This window comes from Hyposmocoma kahamanoa, unplaced genomic scaffold (genome assembly GCF_003589595.1).
Source record: "Hyposmocoma kahamanoa isolate Upper Pololo Valley unplaced genomic scaffold, ASM358959v1 93, whole genome shotgun sequence".
Taxonomy (NCBI): domain Eukaryota; kingdom Metazoa; phylum Arthropoda; class Insecta; order Lepidoptera; family Cosmopterigidae; genus Hyposmocoma; species Hyposmocoma kahamanoa.
The window spans coordinates 682,861-707,061 of NW_020654810.1; the positions used below are offsets into that span (position 1 = coordinate 682,861).

The window sequence follows — 24,201 nt, forward strand, 5'->3', positions numbered from 1 at the left end:
TAATAAAACGTGACGACATAATGGGAACGCGCCCTTAGACTTTGAACCGTTGTTATTGCAAGCGACATAGACTTAAATTTAAACCTTTGCCGTCTCTTGACCCTGCACAACTTTTGTTCCATGACTTTTTACAAAACAATAAATTTACCAAAAATAAACGTTTTTAAGTTTTTGTCGCACTATCTGACTTTTTCTATCTGTATTATTGGTAGTCTGCTGTCTCTCTGCTTCTACGATTTACATCGGACTGACATTGACGCTGGCGCATTGTTTTGTTACCGAACAGCGCTATTTTTTATTTTTGTACGAAAGTAATTAATCCGATGAATTATTAAAAGTCATGGAACAAAAGTTAATACAGTCCTCCGAGGTTGTTAGTAGTATTTTACATAGCACAAGTAATGTTCCATAAAATAAAACACTCTTACCTATAATGTAAACTCGAGACAGCAGTTTGTAATAAATTAAACAAACAGACATGGAATATACAAAGCTAGTATTTTTAGGTAAACGAGAGAAAGATTGGATATCATTCGTGAACCACCTTTTCAACATTTTGAAAGTACGGTGATGCACTTTAATTGTTCTCGTGCACATTTTGCTACAAAGAAATGTATCTCTAATTTACGCGACCCTATTATATTCTACTATAAAGCCCAAACACTGGTTTACGCTGCACAGAAGTGGCTAAACCTGATAATCCGCTATAATGGCTGTAACCTGCAACTACAAATATATTCTTAATTCATTGGACCCTCACTGACAGTGTTTTAGCCAAAGATCGTATATTTCAATCTATTCACTCGCCATCCTTTTTGTATTAATTTATTTAGGATATTCCACATAGAAGACTAATATAATTAGAATAAAGTAATACTAGTAAATAATGTGTAGAGCATAAAATAGTGAAACCTTCAACATTAAAAACTAAGTACTTCTACATTTAAGGACCATCACAACGTGAAATAGCAACAATACGAGAAAAACATATGTATAAAAATTATAATGAATTATTACTTATGAAGATTTATAACATTTGGTTTCATTTATAATCGTAAGAGATAGTCGAATCTCTCAATAAGTGATTCACGTTAAGTTGGAACGAATTAATTATAATATCCTATCTCGGAAAGGATTTTCACATTAACTAATTTCAAGATTAAAACAACTCGACGGTTCAGCGGACAGTTTACCGCGACAGCCAGACACGCACTGTCACTCGAGCTTTTCCCTACCACATTACACCTATGAATACACCGATCCCAGGTATAACAGTATCGTCGTAACTGGTTAAGTCCTCCTTTAGTATTCCTAGTTCTTCTGCGGAAATAACAGCTGTCTTTACGCCCGGCGTCGTAGCATCGACTTATTGAAGAGATATGATATATTTGGGATGACCTGAACGATACAAATTCCGTTCAATGAAATTGACATTGAAACAGGTCGAGTTGTTGTACCTATTAACGGCCATACTGAATCCCAGACACTATAGCTACCCGTGACATAACTGAAAAAAATAAATTGAAAATTTTTCACCATGGGCTCAAACCGATCTGCGAGGATCTAGGTTTTGCCGCGCCGGATCGAGCAACGCAAATGCATTTGGGTCATTATTTACACATTCCCTGCCGTCCTCATAAATTCAACCCGATCACCGGTGGTACGTTCGAGAACGATTGTGCGTTCGTCAGTCTCCGTTCTTGGATCTCTTTCTCTTCTTCTTCCGGTACGTAGTAATGTAACTCGTAAGCTGGTGACAACTCAATGGTCTTATCACAATTGGGATCAAACCTCTTCGAAGCAAAGTCATCTTGTTTCGTGTACTTGTCCTCGTAGAGCCTCTTCATAAACGCGTTGGACGAAGCGATAGCGCCCTTGCGCTGATCCGGCAATTTGCTGTGAACTACGCTCGTGTTGTACAATATGGGAAAATTGACCTTGAACCGCTCGCTGTGTTGGTTAAAGTTCTCTACGAATCTGTCTAGAACGTCCTTCCGGAACTGTGTCTCGTAATCGTAGTATTCGGGGGGTGGTTTCACTTTAACACTTTTGCGACCTTCGTTAGCCGCCGTCACCCCAACGTAAGGGTTCTCTGTTACGTAAATATCGTCATCCTTTGTGACATCATTTATAAAGTCCTTTAGATGTTTGATGAGATATGATGGTCGGTGGTAGCCGTCCGTACGAACTTTCTCTAAATAACTGTTTTGGTCGAAATTAGTCGTTGGGTGCGTCACGTATCTATTTTTATCGACATCCCCCTTGTTCTGCCATATATTTTTTGAAGCATGTTGTGGAGTCCTGTTCCAAGGAACGTATGTCGGGGGAGCAGTAATCGGTGGTATGTCATGTGTTTGTGGTTTATTAAACGTGTATTCGTTAAGTTTGCGTCCGAAACTATCGTCATATTCATTAACTATGACTTTGGAACGCTCTCGCGGTGGAAAATATTGAATTGTAGGTTTTCTCTCAGGTGAGTACTGACTAACTGTTGTTTGAAGCTCTACAGTCGGTTGCGTGGTTGTTTTAGAGCTAGCCTTTGGAGTTACATAATTATTCTTTGTTTTAAACTTCTTTAAATCGATGTCATGAGCGTAGTCCACTTCATCCTCCTCAGAATCGTACTGTTCCATGTTTTTTTGTTGTTTGGTTCTAGTTTTAAATGTATCTACGGGGTGAAACTCTCTCAAGTTTATTTTATTTATCTCAAGTGGCTCTGTAACAAAATTTTCTGGACCTGGAGTAGTGAGTTCCGTAAAGCGCGACATTATATCGTCAAACACATTTTTATGCGTGGTTGTACGTTCACTAGATGTATTCTCCTCGTAATCAGTGTAGTAGGTATTACCAAAGAAGTCCGTCTTCTTCTTTTTCGATTTCCTTTGCTCAGCAATTTTCTCGAGTCTGGTCCTCAATTCAGGTGATTGTTCTGCACTCTTAGTCTCTGAGAAAGAATTCAGCTGCATCTCTGTTTTGTTTTTAAGTACCTGAGTAAACGCTTTAGAAGAATTTTTAGCTTTGAAAACGATACCCAAAGTACTGAGACTCTCGTTTCTCCAGCTGTTATCATCGGGGTTTCTCAAAAATGATTTTGGCGGTAGGACGTCTATTTTTTTGAGAGGCTTATAGTTGGAGTTTACAGTGTATATGGTGCTAATATTTTTCTTCTCAAAAGAAATTGGTTTGACACTGAGTTTGTCATCGATTGAAGTATCCTCTACTTGATTAATTTTTGACGTTTCTGTCGAAAATGTCTCGTTATTATTAAGCGCCTTTACTTGAAACCGCTCATCGCGGTACCTTTTCGTGTATTCAACATTGTCAGTAAGAATTTTCTCTTTCATCAATTCTTCGTTGATCGCGTCCTCGGCCTGAAATAAGTTATAAATTAAGTACAATATGAAATGTTTATTCAATATATTTATACATATATTATTTATATATTATATATATATATATCACATCAAGTGAAGGGACGACAAAGTCGTACGCCTGATTGTAAGCTACACGCCTGTCCGTAACAGTTACAGTGCCACTCAGAGCTTTAAAGATCTGAGGGGCACTACCACTGCGCCCATCACCCTGAGACATAAGTTGACAAGTCCCATGTGCCTGTAATTTCACCAGCACCCTTACCTTTCAAAACCGGAACACACATTTGACTGACATTACTGCTCGGCAGCAGAAATAGGTACGGGGGCAGTACCACCCTGGACGAAATCTTTCACAAAAAGCTATACTGCTACTAAATAAGCTGTAGAAGCTGCGTAATAAGTTAAGAAGCATAATTATAAATTACGCATAGCTTCTACAGGTATCAACTTCTGAATACTTACTTATCAGTACACAATTATCTTACCAATTGACTTTGCGATTCAAGTTCTATCGCGCCTTGAGTTATATTCATTTGATTAAGGCTTTCCGAAGTTGTTTCTTGGTTACTGAGTGATGAACCAATCTCCAATAAAGGTGCTGCTGACTCTGGTGTCGTTATATCTGCCAACGAAGGTACTTTGCTTAAAAATTCTGTAAAGCCGATCCTAGTAGACATTTCTTCACTCAGATTTAGAACACTAGCTTCCGTAACAGTAGTTGAATATTTTTCTTCAAATGTTGTCGTTTGGGGCTCTTCTGTAAATCTTGAGGAATAATCGATAAAGCCAGCACGCAGAGACGAAACTACATCAAGTTTAGGTAAGATACTAGACGTTTCTGTAATATCTGCTTGAGTTGTGTCTACTGGTGATAAAGTAATAATAGGGTCAGTTCCGGGTGATGCGGGCATTTCAGGCGGCAACTCACTTGTCGATTTTAACAATTCATGGGTCAATTTGTCTGAAGAACCTGTCTTAAATGTACTGAAACTCTTTTGTAGGCTGGGGAAAATTGTAGGTGAAGTTTGTACACTTTCTGCATGAACTAGCGTCTCTGAGTTATTTGTGCTGTTCGCAGCTTGTTCCGTAGAATTAAATCGTTTTCTTTCAATTTCCGTGTACTTTTTCCAGTAAGGAATTAACGATTGTGTACTGTAATCTTTGATGAATTGTGTGTCTTCTTTTCCAGCATTGTTTTGTTCCGTCGTAGTCTCTTGCTCAGTATTAAGTTCTAAAGCCTTATGTACCACATTGTCTAAAACTGATTTAAGACTAGAAACGGTGCTGCTCTCTTGATGAGTATAATCATCAACTTCCTTTGACGTTATGTCAGGTTCACTTGTAGTCATAGTTTCAGTCACGATCGTTTCCGTTGAATAACTATCGTTATCCAATACTATCGTGATGGTCTCATACTTTTGTGTGCTATTTTCCTCATTCGAAATATTACTACTAGCGTAATTTGTAGTCTTATTCATTTGTGTATAATTTTCACTACTCTTAGTACCATTATCTTCAATGACAGGAACAGTTACTGATGGCTCACTGGAATTCGGTGGTTCACTCGATACTATCGTACTACTTATAGTCGACAAGACACTATTTTTTAAAGTATTATTGATGCTAGTCGTACCCTCTGCAGCCGCAGTCTTTCTCTCTGTGATAATTAATGACTCTCTATCATCGCGTTCCGTTTCTACTTTAGCTTCCGCACTGCTTGACGAGGCGTCGTCTAATGTGGAATTAGAAGATAATGTGGTAACTGTTATGTTATTAGTTCTTACATTCAATATTTTTTCAGTGGCTTTAGCCACTGGTATATCTGTAATATTGTTCCTTGTTTTTATTTTCTCTGTTACTTTGTTATGTTCCACTTCAATATTTGAAACTATTTGTTCAATGTTTTTACTTTCTAGAGATTTAACATTGTTATCTTTGTTAACATTGGAGATATCTATAACTTTGAAAGATTCCTCTTTCTGATTGGAATTCGCTTCAGGAACTATGAGGTCTGGTTGGAATGTCGACTCAACTACCCGCCGGATAGTGAACGCATCAACATGTGACTCAACCACTAGCTTGACTAATAACAGTATTTTAAACGACCTGAAAACAGAGAAATAGTCGTTAGACTCGTTGTAAATACACAAAAAGTAATGTAAGTACCTATATTACTGACAATATTACCCTAAAAAGCGCATTTTAAAGTGAGTGTATACGTGAATGGTTGGTGTTGAAATGTCCATATAAGAGTCTTGTCGGTCGAAGTCATCTTGAAACGTCAGCGGCAACGGACGCATATACAATGGGCTGTTTTTAAACAAAATGAGTATGTGAGGAGTACACATACAAGGACTTTATTATGTTTTACATATATATTGTCTGACTTGTTTACAAAACTATAAAGAATTACACAATTGTATTTCAAAGTGTTTTGGGTAGTTCGTCGAAGTACTTTGACTATAGGTACCTACATAAAATTGTTTTAATAGCCGCGCTCATTTTGATAGGGTACTGATCATAGATATACTAATTATTACTAAATCTATGGTATACTGATAATGAAGGAATGATGACCGCTATTGAAACGCGTTAAGTTATCGCTTTTAATCATTTGTGATAGTCCTCGGAAACGGAAATTAGACATTTTTAGCCAAATCCGATCCTTAAATGGACGTAATTGATCGAAATTCGTTTAAATCTAACAAAGATACCAACAAAGCAATTCAACAACACTAACGAAATGCGCGTGCGCGTGCTCATCATGACTTATTGCAGTTGTTTTTTATACATTTGACGCAAAACTAGATCAACACATGTGTAAATAAGGAGTAAATATTATTGATAGATCAATAACCTGTACAATGCGCTCGCTAATTAAAATAAAAATGATGTGCTATTCAGTGAGCGTTGTTGACATTCTTGAAATATACCTACATAAAGGGGCGTTGTAAACGCTATTACCTACACAATCACGACTACCTACGGTACTACCTACTTACCTATATTAATACGTAACATAGGTACTTAACCATTTCGTAATAAAGCAGTATAATTCCTATACAATGTAAATTTAAATTATTCACATAATCTAGTTTCAGTTAGTCCCACGGGACGGGGACGTTAAAACATCCGCCGCGTCTTTTTATAAACACTTTTACCCATAAGCACTATTATTGTAATTGAAAATGATCGTAACTTAAATAATGGTGGTAAAGTACAAGCAGCATACCTCACGTACTCCATAATTTCTCAAACTGCACTGTAGTTTACATTGAAGGCGCTTCAACAATAAATGATATTACTCATTTATTGAAATTTTATACATACACGATAAAGAGAAATATTGAATCAGATGTGCTTGTTATAATAATTTTTCTCGTAAGGAATATGTCATAGTTCCCTGTATAAATGAGGTACTTTCTGCGTAGAGCCCATTGCTACGTACGGATGCACTCAAAGGTTGGAAAATTCACATGTTTTCCAAGGGTTTTAAAACCTTCCACTTGGTCACGATATTTTTCTTCTCCGTTAGGAAGAATTATTGCTACTCAACACTGACAAATGTGTGTACGTTCCTAACTTAGAAAATAAAATCATAGGTGTCACTACAGGGGGTCACTCAGCTGCCAAATAATTGTTGTACTTGATTGTAACTTGAGCGTCTTCCGTGTTTTCCTTCAGTCCATAATCTCTCCTTATAGTCGGCGTCAATGTACTTAGTCGATGATATGAAAAAGATACCTTTCCACAAGAAAACAAGTGCAGTTATTTAAAGGTTTTCTCATTACCTTCTATTTGTAAAGTTTTTAACAGTTATTCATAGAAAGATTTTGCAAGTTTGCAAAATAGTTGTATACCTAAGTTTATACGACCCTATGAAGGCTCCTAATGGCTAAATTAATTCGGTGGAATCTTTATTAGGTATGCGTGAATAAATAATTGTTATTCATGACTTGTTATATAATTAAATGTGAGGAAATAAACTTTTTTGCATTTATACTGGTTCTTCTGCGCCTTGAGCTCGTCCAGGGTTTGTCCAATAATCTTACCTATTCCTGCTGCCAAGCAGTAGTGTGGGCATTATTGTGTTTCGATTTTGAAAGGCAAGGGTGCTGGTGACATTAGAAGCACATGGGACTTGTCAACTCATGTTTCAGGGTGACGGGCGCAGTGGCACTGCCCCTCAGATCTTTGCGGTTTAAAGCGCTGAGATAATATGTTTATCTTGATGTCCAAGGTATTAAAAAGTCAAACAAAAAAGACATCTGACTTAAGTTATCAATCATTCATTATAATCAGTCCTTACTTGTCTATTAAATATACTAAACCATTCATAATAATAATAATAATGTATCAAACGTCCACGCCAATTGGCGTAGTCTCAAACTTGGGAACTCCCTGTACTACGAGTACCAAAGCAATGGAATTCACTCCGGGGCGTCCAGATCAGAACCAATTTAGAAAAGTTCATTTCCCAAATTGGTCCTACCGGGAGTTGAATCCGGGACCACTGCATCCAGCGCCCACAGTGCAAACCGTTAGGCCACAGAAGTCGTCGTTTATTTAATATATTTGCCAAAATTTTTTTTAAAAGCTCAGTGGGAGAACGATTGATCTCGTTTGACAATTTGACACGACGGTTCGAATCCCTGTGGTGTCATGAACCTATGACTAATTTCTAAGTTACATACATTTGTTTGTGAATGTTTAGTCTCAACACCTCTCGCTAACTGTGAAGGACAACATCACGATGAAACCGGCATGAACAAAGTGCCTAATGTGCATTGCGCTTAAAGCCATCTTAGAGGAGACCCGTGCTCCGCAGTGGGATGTGTAACAGGTTGACGATCATGATGGTGGGATGAGATTTTTATTTAATTTTCGAAAGAGGGCCATTACTCACAGTTTTACAACAAACCTCATTAAATTCTCGCTTGCTCTAAATACTTACATAAATAATAATAATATGTTGTAAACAGGATTTCTTAATGATATACTCTTTTCACACTTATTTGACGTGACCCAAATTTATGCGAAGCTAATTGTTTTGATTTATGCCTTTTGTTACGATGGTATACTTCAAAAGTTGGAGCGAAAAATTAAAAAATTGGTTCAAAAATAAAACGAATGGTTGGTAAAACGATTTCAAATGTAGTCACTGCCTACCCCGGCGGAAGGCGTGAAGTGTACGTATGTATTTACAAATATACCTATACTTTTTTATTTTTCATTCAAAGTTTATTTACACGAATTGACAGCGACGTGTGACGCAACGTGGGTGTCCGGTAAACGGCCTCGGAAACGGCCTAAGGCCGAGTGTGCATAATACGTAGTGATTCAGACCCGGACAATGTTATTCCTATGATCACGAAAACGTCCAGTATGCATTATAATAATAATGTCATATTTAAAGTAAGCTAATTTAAAAAATCCCGTTGCGTTTTTCATAGAAAACTGAGGACATACTTGCTTGGGCCAGGGATCTACTCCCGGAGAGTCTCCACATAACCCCTGGGTCTCCCCGGTCTCAGGGGTACCTATAAAGATTTCGACCCCGTAAAAATAATGGTCAAGTATGAACCTTCATTCGCACCATGCGTCTTTAAATTTTGTCGATTATTACTTATTTGATAGGAACCCCCGTTCACACGGCATTGCACTGCACGTTTAGTATTCGATGTGCGTTTGTATGTGTGTGCGTTTTTTTGCAGAACAAACACCGTGTGAACGGTTCTATAATCTAATGTATGCGCCACTGTTTGTTCAGCTCGGATTTATACTGCAAAAAAATATGCAATGCAATGCCGTGTGAACGGGGGTAACTGTTTCGGACAGAGAACGGCAGTAAATTTGAAAAGCGCGTAACTCCGTTTTTGAACGAAATCACTTTTTTGCTCTTCAAGCGCCATGTCGGGCAACTGAAGCTTGAAATATAATTTGTAGACCATTTTTAAGTTATAAAATAAAGGCATAATCATAGATTGTTATATAATTATTTCTAATAGGTACTTAACTCTGTTTTTTGTCTACTCGAGTTATAAATTTAGACGAATTGGGTATATTTAGTACATTTTAATGCACATTTGGCGTTTAGCCTTTTTGCCCATTGTAGTTTTAGTTTTAGTAGACCTTGTTAATAAAGCAGTCTTCTTGGGAGTGACCTTAGATAGTAAACTTCAATGGTTTCCACATATATCTTCCCTGGCCAGCAGATTAAGCTCCGCTGCATACGCAGTCCGCACACGTACGTGAGCTTACCGATGTTAGCACTGCTAAACTAGTTTACTTTAGTTACTTCTATAGTATAATGTCCTACGGGATTCTGATGTGGGGTAAAGCGGCAGATATTCAAACCATATTTGTATTGCAAAAACGAGCGATTCGTTCTGTGTACCGTCTAGGCTCTCGGGTATCTCTCAGAGAAAAGTTTAAGGAGACTGGTAGCATGACTGTGGCATCACAGTACATTTACTCAAATATTTTATATGCCCGTAAAAATATACATAATTTCAATAAGAAAGAAGATATCCATAATATTAACCTTAGAGCTAAGTCCAAACTCATGGTACCACGATTTCATTTAACTAAGGTAAACGACTCTTTTATGGGGAACTGTATACGTTTTTACAATAAGATTCCGGAGCATGTATTAAGTTTATCATTTCCTAAGTTTAAAAACTACATTAAAAATATTTTGATCGAAAAGTCATATTGCAAAATTGAAGACTACGTGTTAGATAAAGATGTATGGAAAGACGACATGGCTCCAGAATCCACACAAATTTGATTCAAGGTGTATTCCATAGCATTTAAGTTTATTTGAAAAAAGCAATCCCTAGAGTTTTTTGCTCGTTCTTCTCAGGGAAGTCAGCGTAGTGAACGGGCAGGTTAGCGAGTTTTAGGTCTTAGGAGTATAGGACCTTTTAGGACTGTGTACTCCGAAATGCCAATAGATGGCGTGGTTATCGAAATTCAACACGCAAGCGTTTTGTTAACTTCAAACTCACATCTAATGGACATGTTTTTTGTAATAGTTACTCTTGAATACAAGTTTGTCGTACATCGGTTGTTTCTTATTGAGGACCCTTTCTTGGCAATTAACAAGGTAGCCATGGATCCGGCTCGACGGACCAAGGATTAGATGCGCTTAATTCCATAGGATTCTCCATAGGATAGGATTATTGAATTCCATAAAATAATTATTTAGGTATAACTTTAACTTTATGTTTTCTCTTTAAATGCGCAATGTTTACGATTCACATTCCAAAGAGTAGGTTATAATTAATAAATATAAAAAAGAATCACTGAAATGGAATGTCAGACCGAAAGACAAAATCAAATAACATGGGTAACATTAAGCACGTGCAGGTTATGTTACAATAATATTATTAGTCCAGATGCACATTATGATTAAGTCACCAAATATTTCTCGCTCTTTTGTAACCGGAATAGGGTATATTTACTTGTGTTGCAAGAATTAGTTCATTCGGCCAGGAACGAGACTGAACTCGAATATTCGGCGAAACTATTCGGCCTAACACACGTAATGATATATCTGTTATATATTGGCATTAAAAATACCGCTCTGACTTAGTTATGAGATTAATGATTTTGTACAATGATAAAAAAAAAGATATTGTAATTTTCAGGTTTTCAAATTTATGGGAAACTCATTATTTCACTTCAGTTTGATTGACTTTCAAAAACTCAATATCATTTTGGTTTGGAAATAAGTACTTGGTTGATTATGTTACGCTTTATTTAGTTATGAGTAAACTACATAATGAGTAGGTAGTAGTTTTACTTGATATATTATGAGTAGTTTTTATATGATATTTCTTAGATAACTCTTAGATAATCTTAGAACTTAGTTATGTTACATTTTTTGATCTCTTAGATAGAGAAGCGAGAAATTAAAATTTCGCTATCTTACTAATGCATCTTCAACATTAATTAAAGTTACTTAGGTAATAATGTACTGCGTTTTTAGGTATTCGATATTCGGCCGAATTCAATAATGGCCAAATAAGCCGAATATGGAATAGTAACCGAGTATATTGGTTGCAACTCTAATATTTATCTAAACTCTTTTTTTCCATCCTCTAAACCTCTAAACTCCTAGGACTTTTTACTCGCTGCAAGGACTCGATTTCAGGGGAAGGTGTTAATCCAATCCATGTGTATTACTTGAAATTTAGGGTAATAACCTAACCTGATAGGACCTAGGGATTATTCATTGTCGTCAACCCATGCACGTTCTACTGCTGGGAACTGGTCCCATAGAAAAGAGATAACACGTTTATTGTAGATAGATAGGTAGAGGGCTTACATAAATAACTAGTTTATTAGCTGAATCACAGTTCATTACAAAGAAATTTATGACATAGGTACAATGGTAGAGACACAGATAAAGTAATACTATTACAAGATAAAAACCAGTATTGCTTGTAGACATGGTTTGGAGCGTTATATTGTGCGAAGTGCAGAGCTGAGTATACAAGTGTCAGGAAAAAGGGCGCGCTCCCGATATGTCGTAACGTTATTTATATCGTTGGACGACTGTCGCGTCTAGCCTGTTCCCATTGTCTCGACAGACTGTCGTCGTAACGTCAAAAAAGTCGTGAACGACAGTTAATCATGTTGTGGTAAGAGTATGTGAAAAACTTCGTTTAAATATATAAGCCACGACACTTTAAACTACACGACAATCTGTCGTTACGACATAATAGAAACGCGCCCAGACTCAACATTATACCGCAATTCAAAAGAACTGCGACGCCAATGATTCTGCCAGGTACTAAGGTGTACTGGTGAAAAAATATATAAGTATGTTATTTACTAGCCCTGTAAATAGTATACTTTGGGCGCGGTCTGCGGCGCGTGTTCGGGTCAGAGTAGATCGGGGTGTGCTTACGCTCTTCGGTGACACAGCCGTTAGTAGTACGGCCGCTTGATGAGGAGGTTCCGGGTTCGATTCCCGATTTGGGCCAATTTATGAAACATACATTTTTAAGTTAGTTCTGGACTGGGTATTGCCATCAGAGCCATTGTTATTCTGGTGTTGATAGTACAGGAAATTCCCTAATTTGAGACCAGAAATATGATGTGATTGTCTGGCATTTTGTTTTTCCTAAAATACTTCTCGTCAGCGCAGCTTCCAAGAAAAAAAGGAATCTAACGGAGAGACGGTTGAGTTACACAACGATAACGATCTCATTTCTACTACACCGGGAAGTAACCCTTACATTTTTAACAAATTTTTGAGATCTTATTAGTACTCATAATATAGTCTCCGTATACTATCAACGTACGGTGGCATGCTCACGCTTCGGGCTTCGCCCTCCCCTGGACCTCTGCCTACGGCCTCGACACTAATGATTTTATTAAAAAAAAAAAAGTAATTCTAGCTCTTACCTAAATGGTGACCATATTTAAAAATTCCAAAATAATATTTTAATCTATCTTGACCGTAAATTGTTATCAAACACTCATAGAGGCCGCTAAATACCAATTTTCAAAGGGATCAGAGCAATTCATTTTCTGCTGCCTACTCACACTCTTCTATGGCGGCCATATTGGAAAATGACGAAAAACTAATTTTGACCAACAATTTTTGTTCGGCACACCTAAAGGCCTCCACATATTAATTTTCAGCCGAACCCGAGCAAGTCTGTTTCAGCAGCCATTTTAAAGTTTTACATTACCTGTTCTTTAATTCATATAAACCGCCACAGATCTACATTACGTTGTTCTATATCTGTGTTAATCTAAGTTATAAATATATTATATTGTGCAAATAAATGTTTTGTACAAATTTCATACGTACCCAAGTATGAAAATTTACATATGCCATTGCGAAATCATTACTCAATGTTCATCATAATCAAGATTGTTTATATTATATATAAATTGTTAAAACGGTATCGATACACAATTATGAAAATAGGTACAGTAATTAGGTTTAGGTAAACTGACATTCGACCTGGACAGGATAGTAACGTAACGTAAGACTGCGTAGAGATAAAAAAGGATGACCGGTGCCTAACAAAGGGCTGGTTGAGTGCAGTGCAGTGCAGAAGGTTATGACCGTTCTACGATGGATTACCATACAGAACCGATCAATTTAATTGTCAAATTGCCACGGTCAGCGCGCACGCGCTGTCACGGGTGCTTACCACACTTTATTGGACATTGTAGGGATCCGTATCGAAACCACACACAAAATTGTAAGTACTTAATCCTATAATCATAAACGCAAGTAGGTAGATAGACTTAGAGAAAACGTGTACGCTTCCTTGTGAAACAGAAAGTGATAAGTGGGTAGAGGCATGTTTTAAGAGAAACTGCGTATGTACGAAGGGATTTCCTTTTAAGAAAAAGTTTTTTTTTATAATTACATAAGAAGTCTGTTGAGCAGGTACAGTAAGTGTAGTGTTAATTTAACTCGTCACGTGTCCCAGAGACACACGGTGTCCCTAACATTTTTTTATTATTTATATAAGTTCCTTTATTTTGTCATTTACATTTAATACTATAACACTCTACAGCTTGGAACATTAAAAAAAAACGTTTATAAAATTTAAAAAAGAGAAGTTCCATAAATTAAAAGTCTACAAAACATAAGCAAAATGACCGCATCTTGAACCTAGTTTAGAGATGTCATAGACGCTATAAATGGTTTTAATTATAAGCCCAACCCAATCTAAGACACAGACTTTACTAATTTATACAACACACCAAAAAATCATGTAACTATATCATACTTACATGATTTTTTTTAATATGGTGGATGAAAACACGACTGTGCGTTAGAGACACCGTGCGGCTCTAGGACGTTACAGTACCAAAATCGTTAGGGACACCGTGTATCTCTGGGATGCGTAACGAATGAATAAATTATTTTAACCTTACCCCTGTGGAAATCTTTATTTTTGTTTCATTTGAAACAATTACCTCGGTCAAACGAAACTTTGTGACAGCACTTGCGGAACCTTTATTCGATTGCCTTGTATTGCACTTTTTTCTGCGCGAGTGGCGTCGTCGAGTTACATTTCCATATTGCTCCAATTTCTAGTTTTGCAAAATGTTTTGGCATTTAGCTATTTCCAAACAGTATTTGTGTATTCACAATGCACAATTATTACGATTATTTTGTTTCTTTTGACACTTGTACTTGCAATTATGTTATGGGTCAATAGGAGTGGACAAAAATTGAATGAGGGTGATAATATACAGGATGTAATCGTTAAGTGTGCCCAGGCAAATATTCCGTTAATGTTACAGATATCAAAAACCTTTAAACTGATATCGAAAGGACGTTACCTAATAAGTAAAATGACACCGATAACTTTTTAAATAAATCTAAAAATATGCAAAATTTTAATGTTAGATTCTCCTATAGGTATATATTTAATAGGGCATTCGTAGAGAGGTTTTAGTTGACCTACTTTAAAAGATAACAATAAATTTACAGATAACAAAACTGCTATAAATAAAGTAATAAAACAATCTTTTCATTTGGTAAAAACAAAGTGATGTTTATTTTCAAGTAAGTACAAAATGTTGTATTCAAAGCATTTGTTCGAAACAAAAGCCTCTCTACGAGTGTCATATTAAGTAATATTATATACATAATATAAGTGTATTCTCTCTAAAACACGCACACGCACATTGACAAACACACAAATACACACACCAACCACGTTTTTGGGGAAGATCAGAAGCACTAAATACTGGCTGATGCTTTTGTGGTGTTGTATAAATACTAAATTTTATTCTAGAAAACCTGTTACTGGCTGTTGTACTATTTTAAGGTTTACTTTGTATATTTATGATATTGTAAACGCTGTTGGTTTTCAATAAAAATAAAAAAAAGAAGCACTTTTAAAATTTTGCTTATTTCTAGTTTTATTTAAAAAACGTTATCGATGTTGTTTTACTTATTAGGTACTACGGACTTTCGATATCTGATTAACGATAATAAATAGAATAAATAAATAAAATAAATAAATAAGATATTTATACTGACGGAATAATCGCCTAGGCACACTTAAGATTACACCCTATATACGCAATGGATACATGCAGTACAAACCTCAGCTTTGTTCAAGTACTACAACACAGTTATTGAACAAAATGTAAAATGAGGTGGTGGTAGCCCAGTAAATGGTTGTTTCTCGTCTGTGAACTAGGCAGTTTGAATGACTAATTTCGAAGATATATTAGTATAATGTTTAGTAACTATACCTACTTCGTGAAGCAAAAATCGTGTTGAACCAACAGTCAACCCATGAAAAACGTGTGACACAGACTATGGTCTAATTAGATATTCTCAAACTGGACCACTGCAACCAACAAGGGTAACAACAACTATCCATGTCAAGAAAAAAAAAGAAGTGTGAATGCGCAAGTCGTGATCCCAATTTTGACTTTCCATAAACGGAATAATCCACGTTATACAGATATATACTACCGATGTACATACATAATACTTTCTTATAACAAGTAGACACGTAAATTACCTATAAAGCCAACATTTCACAACAAAGAAGATATTCAGTTAGACAATTGTGTAAAATTTAACTTAAGTGGTCATGGTAGCGTTATTGTTTACCCTACCGCCTCTTAAGCCGAAGGCCGTGAGTTGGAATCCGGGCTGGACTGGGAGCAGGGTGCTCTGTGTTTTTTGTCGCCTGCTGACTGACATGGGTTGTTGTGTTTGATTTATTTTACAGCTAAACACCAGTAAATAAATTGTTAAAAGAAGAATTGCAATCTCAAAATTGCGAAACCTCTTAAAGTCTAAACAAGGTGAACCCGTGACGGTAAAGCCGTGATAGCCTAATAGTTTGACCTACCTCCTCCCAAGCAGCGAAAGTCGGTTCGAGTCCGGGTTCGCATCTACGACTTCCTCGGGATTTGTGTGCGAAATGCAATTTTAAATTACCACCAGCTTTTTGGTGAGGAAACCTGCACGTCGAAGAAGGTCCACAGCCCTCGAGAGACGTGTCTAGTCCCCAACCCGCATTGGGCCCGCATAGTGGACTACGGCCTAAACCCTCACCTGAGAGGACTTATTTATGAGTTGATAATGATGATGATAAAACTTACCACGTTTTTCATAGAGTTTCTCATTAAACATTAAAATATATTTATCAAAGTATATCAGCTGTCAAAAACACTGAAGAATTGGCACGTGGTCTACGAGATAAAAAATTTCGGGATCCTCTCGTCTAAATCCTTTCCTTAGAGGAGACTCGTGAACACATAATGTGATTATTCAAGTACCTATATAGGCACATACTTAGAATCCTTTACATTCCATTTAGTAAATATTTACTAAGAAAAAAAGTATTTAGCGTTGTTTCCGACTTATTGTTTTAACGTTCCATTAAACAAATTTTTGTATTTGATGCGGAGGGTGAACTCATCGAATTGCGAAGTGTGTGGGATTCCTGAGGATGTACATCATTTGCTCATGGTCTGTGTTCGGGCGGAACCTATCAGGGTGCGGTTATTTGCGCAGGCTGGTTTCCGTACATTTAATGTTGGGTGGTTTCAATCTGTTTTGTCGGATCCAACATGTAGTGCGGCGGAAGTTTTGTATACATATTTGATTCGGTAGTATTTTGATACATCTGTCTGGATTTTATTAAGTGATTTCTTGAGGTATTGTTTTTCTATTGGGCTGACATGTTCAATAATGATCAAAACCCCTGCATAAAGATTTAAAAAAATATATCAATAACTCGTAGGCATCTGTCTATTCTTCTTCTTATTCAAGAGATTCGGGTATATATTTTATACATAATGCTATAAAATTAGATATACTACAAAACGGTTTTAACGTTTCTTATGAAATGCGTAGTCACTATGAGCGTTAGTTTAGCTATTGTGAAGTAGTCTGAAACGGCGTGACATATTTTCTACATTCTTCTAATGAATTGATGAAAACAACAAATAAAACTACATTGTTATTTATGTTATTGTACGAAAAATGGCAACCACTGGATGCACTGCAATTGTTTTGCAGTACGTTCACTGGTGTAAGCGTTTATCATTTGCTGCATCCATTGAATTATATCCTCATATTTATTTATGGAAATTCTATCATCGTCATTTGTTTCTTAATCCAATTTCAAACGGGAACAGAAACGTTCTATTGCCCCCGAAGAATACTTAGAACAAACTGAAAATTTTCGGTACGGTTTCTATAGGTATTTCAGTTAAACATGTGCGCAAGACTGCCGGAAGGTATCCAGTATCTAAAAATGATGTATGTACCTCGGCCATTACCACGTTCGGGATTAATTACCGTATAGCCATTGTTTTTTCTCGCTTAATGTGCTCAATGACATTAAATATTTAACCTTACTATCAATGTGTCTAAATGGCATTAGAATAGACAAAGTAGTTGTTGAGTTATTAAGAAACAAATATTTTATGGAAACGGTAATTAAATGTACCTAATTACTAAACTAAAAATGTTAGAACTATCTAATTACCGTATCCAGGACTACGGTGTAAAAAAAATAGTTTCAGTTGCAATATATTGTTTAATTCTAAATTACTGTCTCCGTGTGACTCAAAGCAGAACAAGAAGGTTGCGAGAATGTCGGTGTTGTACTAAACTTATCTACTGCCTGTCAACTAACTGCGACATGAATGGCTTTAATTGACGACAAAAATTAAAGAAACTCGTAATACGTAATATATTTAACTGCGTTTCAAATTGTCCATTTTATCCACTCTTGCCCCTATCTTCAGCTGTTTAACGATTCGTAAGGAAAAAAGAGAAAATGATTGTGCAAATTTTTGAAAATCATACAATAGATATGTTTCGAGTTCTTAGGTTTTCGCGATTGTTATACATAGGAAATGAAAATAGTTTCATGTCCTAATAGATATGTTATTCTTTTATTGGGTTTTCTCATGAACAATCCGACTGTAAGATAAAACTGTAGACAAAGGAGCAATCAGGACCTCTTTACCCCATAAATACTTAAAGTAGAGTATTCAATTTTGGGTATGGTTATCTACTTCGATACAATTCTATAATAGTGACGTACATACTATAGAAGATCCATTCTCATGTTCACCTTGTTTCATCATCATTTATAGGTCCCGCTGCTGGGCACGGGTCTCCTCTCAGGCAAGGATTTAGGCCATAATCCATCACACTGATCCAATGCGGGTTGGGACTTACCACGTTTTCCGAGGATTTCAACACGATGTTTTCCATCACCGAAAAGCTCATGGTAAATTTCAAATTCACCTTGTTTAGACTTTTAGAGATTTCGCAATTTTGAAATTGCAATTATTTTGCCAATTCTTTGAATGTTTATTGAAATAGTCAGCTCTTAACAATTCATTTACGGGTGTTTAATTGTAAAATAAATCTAGTCACTTATTACCAAACACAACCCATGTCAGTCAGCAGGCGACAGTCAGCCCACATCACGCAGCGGTTACATTAAAACTATGACTCGTTACCTAAACAAACACGCGCGAAATTAAGCCGTTAATGAACAGGTTAATTGCCCACCTGATAGTGTTGCACTGGGGCATCTTGCTTGCGTCACGTGTTACTGGCACATAGCACGCGCGTGTGCAGCGGTTGCTGGTGGGTGACTGCCCACTGGCGCCAGCTACGACGGCGGCGGTAGCCGGTAAGGCTGGCTGGCCGACCGAACGGCCATTATCGGCGGCGACCAACCGCGGCTTCCTTCCATTAGGCAACGTAAGGACATTCTGCTCTCCATTGCACATCTACACGTGTTCCGCACGCCGGTGACGGGGTTTAAAGGTAATGCCAATACAATAACTAACTGCCTCCGTGGCCGAACGGTTACCATGCCGAACTGCCACGCAGAGGTCCCAGGTTCGATTCCCGGGCCGGGAGAAATATTTGTATGGCCTACAATTATTTCTCTCGTGAGTTTGGGTGTAATTTGTGGTTGTCTATGTGTGTGTCCATGGCACCCGCGACACAGGGTTTCCCTAGTGCGGGGCTATGTTGAGTGTGTGCGTTATTTATTTTATTATTTATTATATTAATATCGCCGCTGAGGGCCACACGAGTGACTGTCGTATAGCCTCCACACTTTGTTATGAAATTGACTTTGTTTAAATGCCTTTCTACAAATATTTATGAACAAATCGGGTCTGTTCAAATTTTGCAGTTTAAGCAAAATTAAACTTATACCCAGAACTGCCCGTAATCGTGTTATTCGTTTCTGGTGATCTAAAATACAGGGTAGGTATCTTAGTCTAGGCTTCAGCTTCTACAAATTTCCCTTGATTAACTACTATTATATATCACTTGAAATAGTTGCAAATTTGTGGATGAAATAAAGAATACTTCTGCTTACTAAGTAAGAATAATTAAGTAAGTAAGTAAAGTATACTTACTTACTTTACTGTGCAATACTTACACTATAAATACATTTTTTATAGTAATTTTTCCATTAAAATTTATATTAAAAATTTAAAGTTCTGCCGTTTGTTTGTGACAATATCAGCTTTTTACCTCCAATCAATCTCAGTAGATCCATTCTCCAGATCCATCATGGATCTAGTGAGAATGAACAAATGCAAAATTACTTACTAATTTGCATATACCTAAATGCTTCTTTATATCAATTAATAAGTACAAATGCTACCTATACTACAAATTTATTTCCAAAAAGCTACAAAAAAACGCAAGGTCTCTGATTTCTCGACAACAAAAAGACGAAGGTCCAAGCCATGTGTAGGTAATTCCGCCGATTGTCTTGCAAACGCAGCGAGACTTTACCCGACCGACCGACAATGCATTCGACACAACTGGGAGAAATTACGCTTTTTGGTGATTAGAAAATTACACGAAAACATCAACAACGTCGCCATTGAAGCATCGCGTGCGCTGGTTTTGTAACAAACTTTTATTAAGTAAATAAGTTTAATAATTCATTTACTCATTTCATAAGTTAACAAACAAAAAATGTTTCATGCAATTTGTTAATCTATGAAAAAATGTATTAAATTTTTTCAATTGTATATGTAACGAAGTATCCATTAGTACCCAATGTTTATGAGTTTTATATGTATCATTGTTTTTATAACCGAGTATATGTTCTCATTTCCGGAGATCTAATATTAAGGTGGTATTAATTTGTCACCTGATTGATACTACATGTAGCGTGCAAATATGTACATTGAAACCTTCATAAATATACGGACGACGAGCTTCCTTCCTCTGCTCCCTTTCCGAGCAAGGATAGTCCTTCGACGCGTAGATTTCGTTGTAATTAATTGCAGTAAATGACGCGGATATTACCAGTTAATTTAGTTACCTTTGCCTTATTATTCTCAATGTAGTACATCACGAATAGGGCAACTTGTGAAAAACCTTGGTATACGTTAAGTAAGTAGGTACCGATCACAAATAGCTATCGTGATTAGGAACCATAAATATTCATGATATACACCCATCCCGAGTTTCTCATACCTATAATTAAGTAAAAGCGGATACACTTCCGGAGGATTTAGATAAAGTGTTTCAGACTTTTTAATTAATAAAACATTATTTTTCATAAATAATACTATGTAAGGTATAGTAGGTAGTATGTACATTATAAGGATACAGTAGACGTAAACTGTATTATCAGTAGAGAGGCGACTACGAGTAGGAAGTGACACTCGAAACCAGAGTTTGATGGCCCAATCGAGTTGCTAAATTGGTAAAGTAATGAGGATGGAATCCCGTGGTCGCAGGTTTGGTTTTTTCTTTGTGTTCGATCTTTATATTTAACAATTACAAAAAGTGGAGTTATATCAGAAAATAAAACAAATCAACATACAGTAATAAATAACGAACATACTCAGAACTCCGCACTAGGCAAACCCTGTATAGCGGGTGCCATGGACACACAGATAGATAACCACAAATTACACCCAAACTCACGAGAGAAATAACTGTGGGCCATACAAATGTTTCTCCCGGTCATGGTAATCGTGCCGCAGGCAGTAAGTAATAATACAGTATTCAAAATAATGATAAATAATTTTACAACCAACTAATTTCACAACACTGTCTACTTGCAATAAACAATATGAGCATTACGTTTTGCTGGTTATTAACGAAATTATTCCCATTAATTAATTAACTATTTTCAGTTGTAACGGCTTATGCTCGTTAAATAAATGGAAATGCCATTCGTCTCCAAAACTTACTATTGTTGGTTACCTAACAGTCAAAATCTAAAATCAAACTTGAAGAAGGTTGATTTTTTTATTTCTTTTATTTTATCGTGACGATGACGATACTGTTTTTATTTTAGGACTATATTGACTTTCAACAGTAAGGTATGTTGCCATGTTGACGGCCGTTATCTGTGGCCACGTAGAGATCTTCCCTGATACAGGTATCAGGGCACAATTTTTTACAAATTTTGCACATTTTTTTTACTATGAAAATCTTTTTCATATCACTTATTTTGCTATATTTTTGGAATTTCGCTTCCGCAATACGAATGAGTGCGGACAGAAGAGCCATGTTTCAGCATTTATTTTACACCTTTTCAAGCTGAAGACTTCAGCGAAGAAGGAAATTTTCCTAAAGTCGTGAAATTATGACATGAATTTATGGACTAACTTTGCATTATATTTATCATTTTGCAATTCTTTTCGATCTCTTCTAGTGTATATACGATCGGTTTTTTCTAAACTGATGGGAATCTTCTCATTACGTTATAGGATTTAGGTATGGTATTAACTCAAAGATTTGAATGAATTTAGCAAAATCACGGTGTACAAAGAGTCCACTAGCAGACAACGTCAAGGGCGTAGATAAAAAAGCTATAAACTAAAAAAATATTGTTCCGAAAACTAATTTTTTAATGGTACTTTGTTAATTATCTGAAAATTGTGATAAAAAAGAGATAAATGACAGTGATCTTAAAATAACTTATAGTTTTGTAATTGTTCAGAATTGACGTATTAGCAGGTAGCTAGTTTTGCAACAACACAATGATAACATGGCTAGATTTGTTATAGGTAATAATTGTAAAAAATACAACTTAAATCAAGTTTTCATTTTCCTTTAGACTCATGTTCACGTCGTCAACCATCAATAATTTATCTACATTATCTGTCATTTCTTCTTCTTCGGTCACATTTGATTGTAGTTATGTGTGATATATGTAGGTATATGTGTGATAGTTATAAAAGTCAAGAATTTCGTGTGTAAACCAATCTTCGTCGAAATGTTTTTAATAAATGAACACGAGTGACCGCTCGGATGACAAAAATAATAAATACCAAACAAAATGGCGGATTTTGCACGAGTTTATGCTCAATAGAGCAGCGTTTGCAAAATGGCAACTTTTGAAAGTGTAAAATTATCAAAAGACAGAGAACTTTTGCAAGAGTAGTCAACATTTGACACTGATCTGTTCAGAATATACCAAACTTTGGCACTGTGTTGAATTACTTATTTGAAATTATTTAAAATACTAATCCACGCACCCATCCACGATTCACATTAACTAAAAATCAATAAAATTTCACTTAACGCTGTTTGCAAGTGAACTAGTGTTTGCGAATTATTCGCCATTTTAACTTACTCATAAGTATTTACTATAATTCTGCACAAAGAATATACTTATAATAATATTATTATACTTGTAAATATCGGTGCTCCGGTGTGAAATCGATGAACACATGAGATTGCATGAGTGCCTAAATTTTTATTTCCTCCCATTTTAGCGATTATCAATACTTAATCGTCATTACATCATTACCGTGTGTGGGGAAGCTATCCAGTGCGCAGTAAGCACTTTATATATCTACATTGTATTTAACGATTCGTTTATGAAAATTGTTTAATTTGGTAACTCTACAAAGTCGTATTATTAGGTTACATTACGGGATGCAGGGAAGCTTTCCAATGTGTAGCAAGTACATGCACTATATTAAATACATTGTATCTACCAATTCCTTTATGAAACTTGCTTAATTTGGTAACTCTACTAAGTCGTGTAGGTACTAGAGGTTGAGTTGTTATGTGGGCAGACTGTTGCAAGCGCGCATGACACACGCGCGCAAAACTTGTCTCTGCTTATAATTCCTATTGTAATAGCTTTTTACCAACGACGTTATATACAAAACTCATCAATTTGGTTCCACTGCATGACGGTTGATTGTGTTAACTGCGTAACACATTAGATGTTATGCTGTCACTCACCCCACAGGTTCTTTGATTTAAGTATCTATAAACTAGTTTTTCAACTGAAGAGTGGTCTTTCTCAGCCGTGTCATAGATACAGCTCCGTACAGTATAGTTAACGTGTCATAGTCATGGTCAGTAACAACGCACTTAATTTATAGGAAAGCAAATATTACAAAAGAAGTTTATTTACAACTTATTATGTATATGGTTAATAGTAGGTACATAAAAATCCATACCTATTTATTTTTTCGAACATTTTATACACATGAAACGTTGTGTATGAAACTATTTAACAATCACAAGGAGTAAAAGAACATTATTTGAAAGTTTTGAACAACGGAACTTTGAACGCATTTTTATGAAACGTCAACAAGTTACTGGTGTAAGTGCGAAATCAACAAACTTTTATTATGCACCAACGCTTCTTTATGATTAGCTGATCGCGCCAATGCATGATTTAGTGTTGGTGTAATGACATTTTTAATATTTACATGTAGTATTAAATGAGCGCAGTAATCGTACATAAACAAACTAAACTTTAGTAACCGTTTGTTTGAATTTTAATACATTTCAGACAACAGAACTATAATACCGCATTATTATTGAAAAAGAAGT

The 24,201-nt window shown here is 36.2% G+C and overlaps 1 protein-coding gene across 1 annotated transcript; it reads right to left on the reverse strand.

Moving 5' to 3' along the window:
* Nucleotides 1–370: 370 nt before the first annotated feature.
* LOC113237437 (location of vulva defective 1-like) lies at nucleotides 371–19,169 on the reverse strand. Its single transcript, XM_026473910.1, has 3 exons — nucleotides 18,922–19,169; nucleotides 3,860–5,480; nucleotides 371–3,371 (listed from the first exon to the last, which is right to left on the reverse strand). Exons 1-3 carry the CDS (start codon nucleotides 19,143–19,145, stop codon nucleotides 1,635–1,637), a joined length of 3,582 nt encoding a protein of 1,193 aa, XP_026329695.1. The 5' UTR covers nucleotides 19,146–19,169; the 3' UTR covers nucleotides 371–1,634.
* Between the last annotated feature and the right edge of the window lie 5,032 nt (nucleotides 19,170–24,201).